General features: G+C 34.9%; 2 protein-coding genes across 2 annotated transcripts; one reads left to right on the forward strand and one right to left on the reverse strand.

Moving 5' to 3' along the window:
• Nucleotides 1-1,840: 1,840 nt before the first annotated feature.
• LOC102631070 (UTP--glucose-1-phosphate uridylyltransferase) lies at nt 1,841-7,724 on the forward strand. Its single transcript, XM_006481900.1, has 21 exons — nt 1,841-2,166; nt 2,234-2,281; nt 2,393-2,484; nt 2,614-2,704; nt 2,779-2,839; nt 2,928-3,005; nt 3,084-3,134; nt 3,229-3,302; nt 3,589-3,661; nt 3,766-3,823; nt 3,950-3,996; nt 4,087-4,152; nt 4,743-4,775; nt 5,959-6,011; nt 6,077-6,152; nt 6,295-6,351; nt 6,444-6,527; nt 6,610-6,708; nt 6,792-6,896; nt 7,216-7,287; nt 7,395-7,724. Exons 1-21 carry the CDS (start codon nt 2,102-2,104, stop codon nt 7,419-7,421), a joined length of 1,410 nt encoding a protein of 469 aa, XP_006481963.1. The 5' UTR covers nt 1,841-2,101; the 3' UTR covers nt 7,422-7,724.
• LOC102630773 (cysteine-rich receptor-like protein kinase 2) lies at nt 7,509-11,786 on the reverse strand. The gene is made up of 8 exons (XM_006481899.4): nt 11,204-11,786; nt 10,144-10,574; nt 9,612-9,728; nt 9,239-9,366; nt 8,928-9,141; nt 8,570-8,801; nt 8,325-8,472; nt 7,509-8,230 (listed from the first exon to the last, which is right to left on the reverse strand). The coding sequence occupies exons 1-8, from the start codon at nt 11,590-11,592 to the stop codon at nt 7,907-7,909; spliced, it is 1,983 nt and encodes a 660-aa protein (XP_006481962.1). The 5' UTR covers nt 11,593-11,786; the 3' UTR covers nt 7,509-7,906.
• Between the last annotated feature and the right edge of the window lie 5,629 nt (nt 11,787-17,415).

Genomic DNA, 17,415 nt, shown 5'->3' on the forward strand with positions numbered 1-17,415 from the left:
GTGGGACAATATGATTGCGCGGATACATGGTAGATCATACTTTAACATTTAATTAAAAAACTTATCTAGATAGAGATTGTTAGGAAATATTTTTCTATTTTCAATAAGACTTTGTTCATAATTGTTATGAGTTTTCCTATAATATTTTCTTATTTAGGGGATTCATATTTAAGAAATAAATAATTCATTCTCATGATTTAGCTTGTTCAAGGAAAAATATAATTTATGTAAAGAATACTTTTCTTATAAGAAATAATCATTATATATGAGGTTGCATTCACATGTTAATCACTTAGTTTTCTCTATAAACAACAGTTTCTAGGACGAGAAAAATGGTAGGTGTATTAAGAAATTGTGTTATTAAAATATTGGGTGAGGAAATATACTTGTATGATTGTAATATTTTTTCATATAGTAGATTTTTTTTTTCTCGTTATCCTTGATGGTGATAGTTTTTCTTTAGAATAGAAGTTTTTCACGTAAACTCTTATGTTATATGATTGATTTTGATATTTTTATTTGCAAGATCTTGAGTGGATTAAAAATGTCTAACAAATAGTTCACCCTACTTTCAACTTAAAGTTTTTGTCTTTTCATGTCTCTCTGTCTAAGTTTAAGCTTTTAAATTTGAAATCAAAGAGCAGTTGCAAGTTTCAATAATTTCATTTATATAAAACAACTATTAATAATAAAGTTTATTTTCTTCCTTATTAGATGCATTTTTAATTTCTTATCAATAATTCTTCGGTACAATAGAAAAGCATTTAATTAGAAAAAAAAATTAGCCCGCCCAAAAAAAATGGTGTTGGCTTTTGCCATTGGTCGCAACTCGAAGCAAAACCTGTAAAAACTGAGTTGAAACTTGAAACGTGCACCCGTAAGACGATCAATTTCACAACATATCAAATCACTCATTACTCTATTATATCATCTAAAAAATTAATGTTTAACTTAGAGATTTATATGCCAAAAGTCACAATTAACCGAATCCCGCATGGTTTCTAGACACACATGTATGGTGTATACCATATAGTTCTGTAGCAATTCAAGTTACGAGCTTCGACTTGCGTGAACGTAGCTCCATTTCGCTCGGTATATGATGGACTGAGCTCTTCCATTGGCACCGGCGTGCACATGATGACAGAGTTGTCGGAACCGTGTCCTTATGTGCCAAACGAAGCGCTACAAAGCCTACAACTGTTGGGAGAGTGCTACGAGCCCAAAGTTCAACCTAAACAAAGCCCACCAACTGTTTCATTGTTATTTGCTGGATTTGCCCGCAGCCACACAAGTCTTGATTTAAACATCAATCGAAGACTTTTGATGCAAATGGCAAAACAAAAGAGCGATTACTACTATTTATCATACCACTAATTTCGTGTTAAAACCCCGTTTTATTGTGACAATATACCAATCGTAGTGATTATTTGCTTAAAAATGGGCTTTGAAGTCACTTATATGGGCAGTGAGGCAGGCCCATTTCTCAGCCTGCGACTACAAATTTGCTTCTAGATACGTCTGTTCCTTGTACAACCTTGACATTTTGTTCTATTTCATTAACCTATGTCACTTTATAAATTTTGGACCTACCTATCAACTTTAGAAAATTAATAGAACAAGAGATGATGAAGAAAGAAAGTGACAATCAAACCGGTAAGAGGACCGAAAAAAGAATACTAAGCTGAAGTTCAAGAGGCAGGTGTAAAAGTAAAAGAGGCTGTAAGGATGAGGTGTCAACTTTGCGTAGAAGAGGCGCGAGTTTTGCTACGCATTGTATTTCTATAGACCAACAAACATTCAACAAGTGCGTTATATTCGCCTGTATATTCTGTGGGCGTGACCGGACCATTTCTCACTTTTGTTATTGTAATAAATTAGATAAATAAAAAAAGGGGTCAAAATCAAAGAGTGATACATGCAATGCCTCCAATGCAATGCAAATAGGACGCCACCCGTTAGTTATCGTCACACCATTTTGTCGAAATTTGCTATCTATATATATATATATATAATTTACACAACCGTGCCTTCACTCTCTGCTTTCAAAATATAACGTCTGTTCTTCTAGATTCATCTTCCTCGTTTAGACCGCATCAATCACATGGCCACTGACGCCGAGAAGCTCACTCAGCTCAAATCTGCCGTTGCTGGCCTCAATCAAATCAGGTATTTGATTTTGATTTCAGATCTGTGTTTGATTGTTTATGTGATTCTGATTGTTGTATTTTTGCAGTGAAAATGAGAAAAATGGATTCATCAACCTCGTTGCTCGCTATCTAAGGTATGGCTTCAAACGAATCTTTTGTTATTTATAAGATTGATTAGACTTCATTTTATATACGGTGATGCAATTGGACATCTTATTTTACACTATTTGTGTTGTTGATCGAAGCGGCGAAGCGCAACACGTGGAATGGAGCAAAATCCAAACGCCTACTGATAAAATCGTGGTTCCTTGTGACAGCTTGGCACCGGTTCCTGAAGGTATTCACTATTCGTTTGTTTAAGCATATTTGGCATTGGCTTTGGATGGTTATACGATTTATTTTTAACTTTGTTTCAGTAGTAATTTAACTTGATTTATCATATTATATTAATTGATTATACATGCAGATCCAGCGGAAACCAAAAAGCTTTTGGATAAGCTCGTCGTGTTGAAGCTCAATGGAGGTTTGGGAACCACAATGGGCTGCACTGGTCCCAAGTATGTGTCATTTTATTTCCTAGTCAGGACTTTCTTCAGTTACATTTGTTATGTAAACTATTCTTTATTTTCAGGTCTGTTATTGAAGTTCGTAACGGGTTGACATTTCTCGACCTCATCGTCATCCAGATTGAGGTGATCCTTTATTCCTTTCTTTTGAAATCTTTTATTTATTTCTTGGCAGACACAGCAACTTAATTTTCCTTTTTTTTTTTTGGGGTAGAATCTCAATGCCAAATATGGATGTAATGTTCCCCTGCTACTCATGAACTCGTTCAACACGCATGATGATACATCGAAGGTACATTATCTACTCTCTATATTTGGTCCTACCGAAATGGACATACTTGCAAGCTTACTAGTTCTCACTCATTTTCAGATTATAGAGAAGTACTCCAAATCAAATGTCGAGATTCATACTTTTAACCAGGTTTGTGATATTGTTGTCCAGTCAGCTGCTTCGGATTTTTGAGAGCTTGATAACATTTCATTTACACTCAACTCTTCTTTTTGAATTTTCTCAGAGCCAGTATCCCCGATTGTGTGCCGATGATTTTGTGCCCTTACCATGCAAAGGGAAGACTGACAAGGATGGATGGTAAGATATACCAGTTTTGATGGGTTGTGCTCTTCATGCTTTGTTTTCTGATTAGTTTGCCTAAATCATCTGCATTAATTCTAATGTTTTGAAGAGCCTTGGTCTTTGGAGTTTGTTTCAAAACTTTGATGGGAGTCTTATTCCTGTGGTTTTGTTCATTCCTTACGAATATGTGTTACTAGTGCTCTCATTCTTGATTACTTTCCAATAGTTTGAAAGTGGACCTCTTCTGGATAACTATAAAATACGCACATTCTTATAGAAAATAATTTTGCGGATATGAAAGGTATCCTCCTGGCCACGGTGATGTCTTCCCATCCTTAATGAACAGCGGCAAGCTTGACGCTTTAATTTCTCAGGTTAGTGCTTTAATGCAGTCTCTATTTTTTTTAATGTTAAATGGTACCCAAGTAAACTTATATGATATTTTTTCTGTCTCACTTTGTTTGCTTGTCTGTATCAGGGCAAAGAGTATGTATTTGCTGCCAACTCCGACAACTTGGGTGCAATTGTTGATTTGAGTATCCTTAGTTTGATTATGCTTATGTATATGTATAATATATCAGTATGTATGTAACATGTTCTGTGTGAATGAGATACATGAACAAGTTTATCTTCTGTCTGTTATTCTTGACCGGATGCTACAGAAATCTTAAACCATTTGATCCAAAACAAGAACGAGTACTGTATGGAGGTAATTAAAGAATAGTGGAATCAGTTTTTTTTTTTTTTTGGCCAATTTATGCATGAAGACTGTCACTGAGCTTTTTCTTCATGCATGCAGGTTACTCCCAAAACCTTAGCAGATGTTAAGGGTGGAACTCTTATTTCTTATGAAGGAAAAGTTAAGGTATATATTGTTCTTCCTTATTGTTGGTGCTCTTTATTATATATTTTGGTTTTTGCCCGTTATACCAGTTAAATAATTTGGGCATTTTCCCAGAAGACATGCTTAAAAGTGACGGACTTACTCAGTGAAAACATTTATTTTTAGAAAAGAAAACAACATGATTTACTGGTCTAGGAATGAAAATAGTAAAAAAGAATCAAATCTGTATTGATCTCCACTGCAACTACATAACTTCCAATGAAAGCTGAAATTACAAAAAGAAGTATCTATCCATTTTATGCAGAGAAGAGGATGGCAAAGATATATTTTTATTTTGTGAGCACTGTTTTAGGAAAATTTGTCTTGAAGGATAAACCTCTGTCTCTATGTTTTTTGTTTGTTTGTTTATATATCTTTTTGCGAATCTCTGGAGTCACATTTGCATACTGATCAAACTGTTAACATGATCTTTATGAAGTTTTCGGAAGCCATCTTCTCTCAATAAAAAAGCAAATTATGACTGATTTAATCTTTTTTTATGCTGATATCCAGATTACTTTTTTTGATCTCTACTAATTTGTTCCCTGCCATTTCCTCTCTTCACTATTCAGCTTCTGGAAATCGCTCAGGTCCCTGATGAACATGTAAGCTTCTGTCCTTGACTTATTTATTGATTTCCTCTGTTTACAATCTCCGATCCATGGTAGAGTCATAAATAATGATAAAACACTGTGGTCTAAGGCCATGATAGGCATCAAAGAGCTGTGTGGGTGAATATCAAACACACTGTTCTTCACTAGTAGAATGATCATTGAAAGAAAATTACATTTAATTTGAAATCTATAGATAGTTGTTATATATAAGACAGCAAGCTTGGTTTCAGGGATATTTCCTTTACCATTGAACTTGTATGTTTTTATGTTCATGCAATCAGAGCAAATATTGCTAGTCGTCAGAAAACATAGTAAAATGCCACTTTGAGGGTTCTCTAGACCTGAGTCTGAGTCCACGTTTAAATTGAATTTCTTTTCCTGCCATTCCTGGGGTATTCATTATAGTGGACGTTTCCAACCTACTGATAAGCACTGTAACCATCTGCTAATAATTCAACTAATCGAAGAGTGTTTTCTTTCAATAAAAAATTTCCTGTTAGTTGAATTTAGTGTGAGAATTGCATCAAGCACGAGGTTTGTCGAGGTTTCTCCTCATACCATTATAATCACCTTGAAGTTGAATTAACCAAAAAATGTTTAATCCAGTATCCCCCAGTTTTTCTTTTATGAGCTTTGATTGATGATCATGGAATATGCACCCACTACAAAATGTTAACTCAGAACCTAATTGCATTTTTTACCTCTTCTGCTTCAACTATAATATTTATTTATTTAAAGTTATGAATATAGCTCCTAGTCTTCCTTGATGTTTCTTTCTTTCTTTCAAAACAACTGATTGCCTATTTTTACTAGTTGAGTTTGATGCTTGAATTGAGTTTTGAGTTTCTCTTTTAAATCTCATAGCATTTACCCTCCCTATTTTGGTATTCTGCTGTTTGCCAATATTGTGACATATGCCGTAATACATGTATGAACTTGCCTGTCTTAAGATGATTTGAGGCTATTTACTAGTACCTTGGTCTTACCTGACATTTGATCCCTCATTATGGTGATGACATTTTTGGTCGCACCTTCTTGAGAATACGTAATAGTGCTCCATGGTTACTTATTTGGCCTGACCATGCAAAGCACCTTTTGCTGCCACACATTGTTAATGGCAACAGAGAGCTTCTTTTTGAGCTAATAGCTGAAGTGTGGTACTTCTTATTTGTAGGTCAATGAGTTCAAGTCAATAGAGAAGTTCAAAATTTTCAACACGAATAACTTGTAAGTTGTACTTTCATAGACGTTTTAAACATGCATTGATGTGAACCTAACAAAGTAGTTTACAGATGGGTGAACTTGAAGGCAATCAAAAGGTTAGTGGAAGCTGATGCACTTAAGATGGAGATCATTCCAAATCCAAAGGTATGTGTCTTGTCCTTCTCATTTTTCTCTTATCCCTCTTAAAATGTAAACATTTTTTCATATGGGTTTTAGTTGAACCGTATGAAATATGTTTTGGTATTGATACCCTGGTTTCTGATAAATAAGTTAAACTTGCTTTCAGGAAGTGGATGGAATCAAAGTTCTTCAGCTAGAAACTGCAGCTGGTGCTGCAATTCGGGTAGGCATTGTACCTAAACCAAATTGTTAGTATGATTCTATAAAATGTTGATATTCTGTAGTTTGACTTGATTGCTTTCGACTGTTTTCCAGTTCTTTGATCATGCTATTGGTTGTAACGTACATCGATCTCGATTCCTTCCGGTGAAGGCAACTTCTGATCTGCTTCTTGTCCAGGTTACTATCTTTGCTGTCATTGGTGGTACAAAATTTTAGACAATTGAAACTTGCCTGACATGTCTGTCCGCTGTTCTTTCAGTCTGATCTTTACACCTTGGCCGATGGATTTGTTACTCGGAATGAAGCTAGAAAAAACCCTGCAAATCCAACTATTGAACTGGGACCTGAATTTAAGAAGGTGAAGCTTTTATTGCAATGGGGCAGTATTGATGCATCATGTTCTCTTATTAATAGTGGTGATTTTTGGATTTCCTTTTACAGGTTGGCAACTTTTTGAGCCGATTCAAGTCTATTCCTAGTATCATCGAGCTTGATAGCCTTAAGGTGACCGGTGACGTATGGTTTGGTGCTAATATTACCCTCAAGGTAATGAATGAATGAACTGGTGATGCATTTCGTTAATTGTAACTCTGGGTTTTGCTCTGCACATCAGCACAGAAATCAATCAGAATTTTTCATAGTGAGATTAGATTGTCTTTTCATATTGACCTTTTGATCTTTATTGTTGGCGATTAATTATTTCAGTCCTTATTCCCAACCATCTGCCAACTTTATAGGTTGTTTGAACTCTATAAATAATTTTGAAATAGTCAGCCTAAGTCCTTTCAAGTAAAAATGTATTTCACTTTTTTGGCATTAAACTCTTGTAACTGACTATTGATATGTGCTGGTTTCATGGATGAAGGGGAAAGTGACTATTGCTGCCAAATCTGGGGAGAAACTGGAAATTCCTGATGGAGCTGTACTTGAAAACAAGGTATATCACTAATTTCTAATCAGCTCAAATGGTAAAATAAAAAGCTGATATAGAAAATTTGGCTGAGTTATCTCATTGATTGCTCTTTGTAAAATTCTTATCTCCAGGAGATCAATGGCCCCGGGGATCTGTAAGGAACATGCTGTAGATTACTAGTCGGAGAGGTCTGCTCAGTGCTTATCTTGAACCTTGAGGATGAGTCTTGTTTTGCTTGATGTTGGATTTCATTCCAAATTTTATTTTGTATTAATTTTTTATTTCATCGATCTCTACAATGTAGCGGTTGCTTCAGTAACTATTTCAGACTTTATAACTAAATATATAACATGATGAATATTGCAATATGCAACTGCAAAACCTTGCCCCTTGTATCATTTCCGTTAAGTGGGTTGAATAATAATGATGAAAGAGTAGAGTGGTTACTTGTTGAACTTTAATGTAGAGCTTTATATTCTCCACTGCCTTTGTACTCTTGCTATGATCTATTTCTTTGTTTCTGAATATCATTTTTGAAAAATACATTATATGGGTGTTCATAATTGGTTTGTTTTAACAACAATAGTAGTAATATCATATGAACAAATTAGTCATACAATCCGAAGGCCAGAAATTGAAGGGGCTATCGACCTGAGACTTGTGAGATGGAGGCTGTAGCATTAGAAGTAGAAGAGCCCGTAGAAGTGGATGTATCTGCTGGGGTTTTTCTGTAATCGGTTTCAACGAAAGTAGGCTTGAGTAGAGGTTTATTCCCCAGTAAAGAAGAGCTCGTGCTTTTGAGCAAAGCAACTACTTCTGACATTGTAGGTCGCGAATTAGCCGCCGACTGAGTGCACATCAAAGCAATTTCAACAACTTTTTCTGCTGCTTCTTTTGTACATTCATTTGGGTCTAAGCTTTCATCCATTAACTCCCAATGCGTGCCATTCTCATAGAGTCTCCAAGCCTATTATAATTTTACATTTATCAGTTGAAAAGCGCTTTGCTTAGCAGTTCATCAAATAATAAGCTTTTAACTAATAATACATCGGAGAATTTACCCGTTTGAGGAGGTACTCGCCCTCCTCACCCTTGGTTTCACTACTCTTTGTACCGCTTATGATTTCCAGGACAAGGACTCCAAAGCTGTATGCATCAACCTTCTCCGATAATTGCCCATGAATTGCATATTCTGGTGCTGTGTATCCCCTGAAGAATGAGTAATGTATGTTGGTAATTAGTTACGTGGCTAAGAAGAAGAATTGGCTTCAGTAGTCGCTCCTGATATAATAATTAATTAACTTACAATGTGCCGGCAAACTTGGTGCTAAGATGACTTTGATTCTCAGGTAAAAGCCTTGCCAACCCAAAATCTGCTATCTTTGGCTGCAAGTCATCGTCTAGAAGGACATTGCTAGGTTTTATATCTCGATGAATGATGCGTACATGGAAATCTTCATGTAAATACGCAAGGCCTCGAGCTGTGCCCAGGATTATATCAAATCTCTGCTTCCAGTTTAGAGAGCCTCGTTTTTCTCCTATTTTTCGAGCACAAACGGCCATATGTTACGTTATAACAGAACATTTTGGATGCCTTGTTATTTTTGAAATGTAGCAGCATATGTGATTAATTGACGTTAAAATATAAGCAACTAGGCTGTTACCAAATAGAAATTTGTTGAGGCTGCTGTTCGCCATGTACTCGTAGACAAGAATTAGTTCTGGTCCTTGGCTACAACATCCAAGGAGTCGGATAAGATTCCGATGATGAACATTACTAATAAGCCTCACTTCATTTTCAAAATCAGATAACGTCCTGCGAGAAATGCCGATGGCTAGTTTCTTGACTGCCACTATTTTTCCATTTTTCAGAGTGCCCTGATCAAGTGACACGACAAAAATTAACAAAGAAAATGATCGAATTTTACGGCTAATTATTGGTCAAAATTTTTGTGTATCTCTGTTTCTCATTCACCTTGTATATATCACCAAAGCCTCCTTCTCCTAGTTTATTTTCTTCACTAAATTTTCTTGTTGCAGAAACCAAATCTTTGAGTCTGTAGTTGACTGGACCTTGTAACTCTGTTGCCTCTGATATGTTTCCTGTTCAAAAGGTGAGTATTTAATAAGTACCTAGACAATCTAGAACATTAGAGAAAATGATAACAAGGTTAATTGAAATTTGAACTTTCAAACACTTGGGAACTTAGAGGTGTCTAACCAAATTACTACGAGCAAATTAAAAGTTCTTTTCTCCATAAATAATCCCAGAAAGCTTCCCGCTAACATTATGGTAGGTAGTCAGTACCCTCAAGATGATATGCACGAATAGAACGGAACAATTTTACCTCTCTGTATCTTCTTGCTCTTTCGTGATATCACGAACCAAATCAACAATGCAAAAAGTATTAGACCTGTTCCTCCACCAACTACTCCTCCAATAATAGCTTCCTTCTTGCTTGAACCTAGGATTTTTCAATTAATAAGAACAGAGATTAATTGCAAAAGAGATTAAGCCACTACAACTATGGAATGGAAGGAAGCTCCGGCCATAAAGCAACGGTTATTTATTTTCAATTTTCGAGCTTATTTTCTCATTAAACAGCCGTACAAAACGATATATTGCTTGCTTTGTCTGCCAAAGCCATGCGGTAGACGGTAGAAAAGTGTTTACTAAGCAGTTTGGCAGCCTAGCTTCAAGAAAAATCTAAAACAAACGGCGGTATTGTCGAAGTACTGTCGAACAAGAAACAAGAAAAAAAAGAAGTAGGATCCTCTCCCATGATCTATCAACCAATCATCTACTTGCAATTTTGACGTTATAATCAGTAAAAATTCGAATTAGAAGAGAATCCAAGTCGGAAAAGAAAAGGGTCTTACCATTTTTGAGGAATGGTGTAATATCGGTAGTCTGGTTATCAGCAAAGAACGGAGTGTCCGAGTACCTTAAGAAGCAACCGGCATCAACCGCCCAACCAAAAGCACTACCGAGACATCTCTGAATGTTATCAAATGCTCCAGACAAGCAATTTTGGCAACCTGTTTCACTGATTGTTTCAACACACTGTGCAATACCATATACTGCTGTGCTGTTTTTATCATCATCATCATTAGCACCTGCACGGCTGCCAATAATGTTGTTCTTACTCGCAGCAAAGAAACCATTGATCTTAGGTGTAGCTACTTCAAGATTTTCCAGCAGCTCTTGTGCAGCTGTTTTAAATGCATCAGCTTGTAATGCGGTTCGATTCCCACAAAACCCGAAGCGCCCCTCTTGTGTGCTTTGATCGTAGAAACTGCTGCTCTCATACCTAACAAAACCAAGAAGCCGGGTAACATCAGTAGCGTTCCACAAAGTTGTTACGACTATAGTAATGTTTCTAATTCTACAGGCGATTGAATTTTCCTTATTTTCAGAAAGAGATAATTACATATTCCCCTTAAAGTTTAAGATAAATACAATTTCTATCAAACATTTGGGATAAATGTTATTAACTTTTTTTTTTTAAACTGAAAAAGACTTTCATGGCAGTAAAAATCTAATTAAATAGTCTAAATTACAACTGACGATAAACAATATGAATATAACTATTTTCTAATAATTATTCTTTTATTTTTCTTCTCAATCAAAATTCATAAAATTTAATAAACTATAATTTCGAGTAATCTCTTTTATAAGCTCATCTTGTAAATAAGAAAAAGATCTACCCTTTAAAATCAAATATAAAAATCATCATCATAATTCATAAACATATATATCAATAAAAACACTAGCCTTTTGATAATCCCAAAAATCAACACCACAAAAATGTAACACTAAAACAGTTATCAATTATGAATAAAAGAAACACGAGGGGTATTCATGATATTTGAATACGTAGGCGTATCATATTAACTAGCTACTAGCTAGCTAGCGATCAATCACGTAGTAGTTCGTTACCTGAGAGAGCAGGCTAAATAGATGACGCGGGCTCCATTGGCAGCAGAGCAGTTGCGTATCAGCGACTCAGCGGAAGTGAAACAAGCAGCGCAGTCAGCCGTCGACACATACCGCCGGCACTGCACCATGGTGTACACTTGGTCCGGCCCCCTTGTCCGCTGCGCCGTCGCAAACTTTTTGCCTCCGTTGAGCTGCTCCCTCAGTTCTTTAAACGTGGCGTTCAGATTGCTGTTGAATTCTGAGAAATTTGTAACGTTGTACTGGCTGCATCCACTGTTTATCAGCTCCATTTCTGGTTCCGCCACTGCCCATTTCGTCGACTTCCCCCTCATCATTATTATCACTGTGATCGTCAAAAGTATCTGCATCTTCCCTCGGATTGTCATCATTTTTGCTTCTTCTTCTTCTTTGTTGATCAGTTGTTGATGATTTTAGTTTTTGAGGGGCATTTAATATAAACAAAGAAGCAATTAACTCCTCCACTACGACGCTGTCAATTTTGAATGGTTACAAGTTTTTTCTTGGCTGATTAGCGTTTGTTAATTAGCGTTTTGCCTAACGTCACAAACAACAACTCCAAACTTTGAAATGTAAACTTCATAGTCACTTTCATCCCTTATTATTCATTCTCGGATATAATCTGTAATTTTTATTAATTTATTTTCGCATGTTCCCAGTCAAGCAAGCCAATAGAAATTTTCGGCTTTCTTTATCAAAGACGGCGTTGATCAATAAATGAAGAACATGCGGTAGTGGATTATTTGCTAACTTGTCAACATCGGATCAACACTTTTTTTTTATCAAAGACTAGGACACATGGCATCTATAGGGGCTACACTTTTTTTTTTTTTCCTCACAATAAGAATATTAAGGGTGCGTTTGAAATTGAGGTTGGACAGCTGTAATTTAAAAGTTATAGCACTAAAGTGTTTGGTAAACACTAGCTGCTGTAGCTTTTAAGCTATGTTGATATGATTTTTTACTTGTATAATATAAAATTTATTATATCTTTAATAATTTTATTAAAATTATTATTTAAAATTTTTATTTATTATATATTATTAATTTTTATTTCATAATTACAATTTTTTTTTCATAACAGCTGTAGCTTAAAAGCTACAGCACCTCAATCCCAAACGCACCCTAATTTAAATCAATTTTATTACAACACCATTTAAATTTTTATCCTCATTAATATTTAAAATATATTTATCTTTCACTTGCATTCGTGGTGGAGAAAAAAATTTTCTACTCAATTACTTTTAGATTACGACTTGACCTAAGTAAAAGTTATGACCTAAGTAGCAAGTACACCTAATTTCAATATTTCATTCGCGAACAATGTAGCCAAATTAATAATTAGACACATGGTTTACTTCCATTAGATTTAGATTTTTTGAGTAAAATCACTTGCTGTCATTTTTTTCCTCTTTTCAATCAATAAAAATAAAATCCCACTTTATGATCATAATACTATACGACAGGAAAGTCTATAAAATTTTTATAATTTTTTCAATTCTTTAGATTAATAAAAAAAAAGCAGATTTTTAAAATAAATAAGATACTCGAGTGGTAGCCATAATAATAATAATAACAACAACAACAAACCAAGCATTTCCCATTAGAGTGGCACATAGAAATTAGAAAGTAGAATGGTGAGACAGTCAGAGAATTCATACGTGTGTGTGTGTGTGTGAAGTCTTCAATATTGACAGACATGGGAAAATTGAAGATGACAAGATGTCTTCAATTTTCCAAGTCAGGATTGCAGATTCCGGCCATTATTTTTGTCGTTTTATTTTACTTCTAATTTCAATAGGGCGCATACATGAATGAGGCAACTCATAGATTAAAATTTTTGACTCCATGAATGATTGAGTTACACTTATATATATCACTCTTTTTGTTATTTGTTGCCAATAAAAAAAAAAAAAAAAAAATTGGCGCTGGACTCTCAAATATTTCTAGATTGATCATATGGACCCTTTCTGATTTGGACGTCGTAGATAATTTCACATGTAGCTCTTTTCCATAAAACCGATCTCCTCTTCGTGCAAATCTAGAGAAGAGTCGGGGTGTATGTAATATCCTCAAATACATACAAAACACTCTGAAAAATTAAGGTCTGTATGTGATTTTTGAAATGCTAAGCATTCAATTCACACATGTCATTTCGATCTTATCGAGTGTCATTTGTTCGAAGATTTGGGTGTTTTTAACGCAGCGGGGTACCAGAAGCAAAGTAGTAATATGTAAAACATCTCAAGATTTACTGTGAGATTAGATGATACTCTAATTCGAATAGTTTATAATAGAGATTTTAATAAATAATTTTAAAAATAAACTCATAAAATAAGGGTTTTTTTTTTATTAATTCAAGATTATCAAATAAATTACATAATTATAATAGAGCAATTCCACTAGCCTAAGAAAGCTTAAATATAGAAATAGAATCATATCTAAATAATAATAGAAAGATTCGGTAACATACTAAAAAATGACTCTAATAAAAAATTAAAATATCTTGCTAAAAATAATGTCTTTTTTTTAAAAAAAAAATTAGCTGAGTTATCTCACTGATAGTTCTGTGTACACCTAATTCTTATCTTTAGGAAATCAATGGCCCTGGGATCTCCATTGCGTAGATTACAATTTGGAGAGGTCTGCTCATCTTGAACATTGAGGACCGGAGTCTTGTTTTGCTCGTTAATTGTTGGATTTGATTCCAAATTTCATTTTGTATTAATTTTGATTTCATCAATCTCTACAATGCAGAAGTTGTATTTCACACTTACAAAATACATAATATGATGGATGGTGGAATATTTTACCGCAAAACTTTGCCCCTTGCATCATTTCTGTTAATTGGGTTGAATAATAATGATAGGGTGCTAATTTCAAGCTTTATATTCTTCTCTACCTTTGTATTCTTGCATATTCTAGTATTGAGTACCCCTTGAAGGCAACCGCTTGAATCTCGAGACGTTCTTCGAACTAATCCTAAACTTTACTAGAGATAAGTAAACCAAGAGAACTCTCTCTGAGAATTATATATGAAAAGTCCATCTCGTACAATTTAAGAAAGACTACCCCAATACTGGTATGGAATAGAAAATTGGAAACTTCTTAATTTTTTGATTCAATCTTATCTAAAAATACGAAAGAATAAAAATAAGAAAGCTTTTCTTTGTGGTTATAATTAGAATGCCAAAAAATCAAGTCGACGCGCTTATCTTTATGTTGATCGTTACAGGCCTCTTGAATCTTCTATTTACCTATTTCATTTTCTTTGATTTGTGTAATTGTGTATGAGTAGTTAATTATGTGACTAAGAAGAAGGATGGCCTTAATAGCTGCTATTGATATGATAACTAACTTACAATGTTCCGACAAATTTGGTGCTAAGATGACTTTGATTCTCAGGTAAAAGCCTTGCAACCCAAAATCTGCTATCTTTGGTGCAAATCATCGTCTAGAAGATTGCTGGGTTTTATATCTCGATGAATGATGCGTCCATGGTAATCCTCATGTAAATACGAAAGCTCTCGAGCTGCGGCTGTGCCCAAGATTATATCAAATCTTTGCTTCCAGTTTACAAAGCCTTGATTTTCACCTTTTTTTTTTTTTTTGGCCACAAACGTAACGATGATATCAGCCATATGTTATGTTATATCACAATATTTTGAATGCCTTACTATTATCAAATGTACCAAACAAGAATTTATCGAGGCTATTCGTAGACAAGAAGTGGCGCCGGTCCTTGGCTACAACATCCAAGAAGTCGGATGAGATTCCGATGATGAACATTTCTGATAAGCCTCACTTCATTTTCGAAATCAGATAACGAACGTCCTGCCCTATAGCTAGTTTCTTGACTGCAACTATTTTCCGATTTTTCAGAGTGCCCTGTTGAAGTCACGTGAAAAAATTGAACAAAGAAAATGACCAAATTTAACATCTAATAATTTGTCAAAATCTTTAAGTGTTTTCCTTTTCCTTTTTTTTTTTTTTTCGGAAAAACTTTAACAATGTAATGACGAATTTGTTAAGTTATTAATTAATACGAAATTAAAACTTTGATTTATAATAAAAATTGTCACTTTTATTTTGAAGTGGTTGCTCAACTTCTAGACAACTTAGACACTGAATAAACTTGAGTTGTCATGTTCTTTATCTCATTTTGACATATATTAACCACATAGTCATTCTAAATGCTTTTTTTTTTTTGGCATTATTTTTGTCCATTTCCTAGTCATTAATTAGTCAATGAGCTAGCCAATAAAAATATTTTGGCTGTGCCCGTTGGATCAATGAAGATTATATATATTGATATATCGATAGATTTTTTTGCTAACTTATATGCAAGCCATGTGGAATAAAATATACCCCATCTAACTTACCAAATATACGCCAGCAGAATAATCAGACTCTTGATTTGCTTAAACGAGTTGAGATTAGGGTAAAATCACTTCTTGTCATTTTTATTTGGAATCGAAGAAAACAAAAAATTACAAAATCCCAGTTTACAAATCATAATATCATATCATACAAATTACAAAGAGTCTTTAATGTTTTTATATTTTGAATTTGTAAAAAAAAAAAAAAAAAGCTTAATAATACAGGCCGATTGGATTTCAAGATATCTCAAGGGCAGGGAAAAATAAGTTTACACTTAGATTTCAATATTAAACTAAATAAAGAAATTAATAAATTGTTATGTCAGTCAAGTGGATCAATTTGCAAAGAAATTTGGGCTTATTTGAAAATATGTCGACATTATCTGGGGTGAGTAATAAATCCATCCAGTTGTGTGTGCTACTGGATATTTTGCTGCTGACATGTATTAAAAACAAACTCGAGTTAGTTAAGAGTCGTTACAAAACCAGATTTCGTGCGTGCAAAGCCGAGGGTCATTTTGTGCAACAGTACCGATATTCTTACAACAGTTAGCACCACAGTTAGCACAAAACGGTGCGTTTTGTGCTCATTATAAATTCTCATGGTGGTGAGCATCCCACACAACACACACGCATCTCCCACAACACACGCTCTGTAAGCCCACATTCCAAATCTCACCTCACTCACAGCACCACAAATCTCACCACCAGCTGATTCTCCCTCACCACGCTCTATTCTCACCGTCGGGTCTCTCTCTCTCTCTTTCTTCATTGACTTGCGACTTCACTCTCTCTTCCCCAAAATCCACAGCCGCCGTGGGTCTCTCCATAGCTGCCTTTGTAGAGTCGTCGTGTTGGCTTTCTCTCTTCCTCGTCGAATGCGTCTCACTCCTTTACGACACCTTACTCTCTAGTCTCTCTTAGAAATTGACTTGTGGCTTGACTCTCTCTCTACCCCCCAAATCCTACCAGACAAGAGCCAATCTGCGTGACTTTTTTTTTTTCATAAGTTTTATAAGCAGAAATGTCAAACTTGGAAATTGTTCAGTGGAGTTCTTTAGTGATGTAATCTCTACTTGGAAAAAACCTAATAAAATAAATATTAAAGACTTTCAGGAACAAAGAATTACATATTTGTTCTTCCGATCCTTCTTCTGTAATGCCATACTCGTCTCCTGGAGTTATTTTGTTATTGTGATTTTGGCTGAGATGAACACTTTTTTTATATAAAAATATTAATGGTCATACTTTCATCAGTACTTTGTTGTAACTCAGACATTACTTTGCTCAAAGAAGATTAAGGGTTCGTAAACATTCCATCAATAACCTAAAGCTATTACTAATTGCAATGGTGGTTGATAAGATGATTGCACAGAGCAATAGGTCAAGAATCATACTGTAACAAAGAAAATATAAGGAAAAGCTTTGTTTTCAAGAGTGAAGATGATGGTTTTTATTTGCCTCGAGAAACCAAATGATTTAGTAGTAAATATTGTGAAATTCTGTGTGTATCAATCAACACAATAATAAGAACCAAAAGCTTAGAGATCAAAATCCATCATGAAAATCAGGCAGAATGCTCTGCAAAAGCAAGGACACCAAACTAAGATTTCGTCTTCAGCTCATGTGGGACTGGCCCAAATATTCATTTTCCATGTGGGATTGGCCCAAATATTCATTTTCCTTTTGGTCAGGCTGCAACTGCAATCGACGAGATGAAGCCGAGATGGATGCAATCGATGGGTAGAGACAGAGAGACAGATCCAACGAGCAGGTGTGAAGACACCCAAGGCGAGAGAGAGGGAGAAAGTTGAC

This window comes from Citrus sinensis, chromosome 6 (assembly GCF_022201045.2).
Source record: "Citrus sinensis cultivar Valencia sweet orange chromosome 6, DVS_A1.0, whole genome shotgun sequence".
NCBI classification, from domain to species: Eukaryota; Viridiplantae; Streptophyta; class Magnoliopsida; order Sapindales; family Rutaceae; genus Citrus; species Citrus sinensis.

Excerpts from the sequence above, each read along its gene's own strand:
- LOC102631070 (XM_006481900.1), top strand. The coding sequence starts at position 2,102 with ATGGCCACTGACGCCGAGAAGCTCACTCAGCTCAAATCTGCCGTTGCT. Across the intron at positions 3,824-3,949 it reads GGGTGCAATTGTTGATTTGA|AAATCTTAAACCATTTGATC; the intron begins GTATCCTTAGTT and ends CGGATGCTACAG. Across the intron at positions 6,352-6,443 it reads CAGCTGGTGCTGCAATTCGG|TTCTTTGATCATGCTATTGG; the intron begins GTAGGCATTGTA and ends ACTGTTTTCCAG.
- LOC102630773 (XM_006481899.4), bottom strand. The coding sequence starts at position 11,592 with ATGATGACAATCCGAGGGAAGATGCAGATACTTTTGACGATCACAGTG. Across the intron at positions 9,367-9,611 it reads GAGCAAGAAGATACAGAGAG|GAAACATATCAGAGGCAACA; the intron begins GTAAAATTGTTC and ends CCTTTTGAACAG. Across the intron at positions 8,231-8,324 it reads GCGAGTACCTCCTCAAACGG|GCTTGGAGACTCTATGAGAA; the intron begins GTAAATTCTCCG and ends AAATTATAATAG.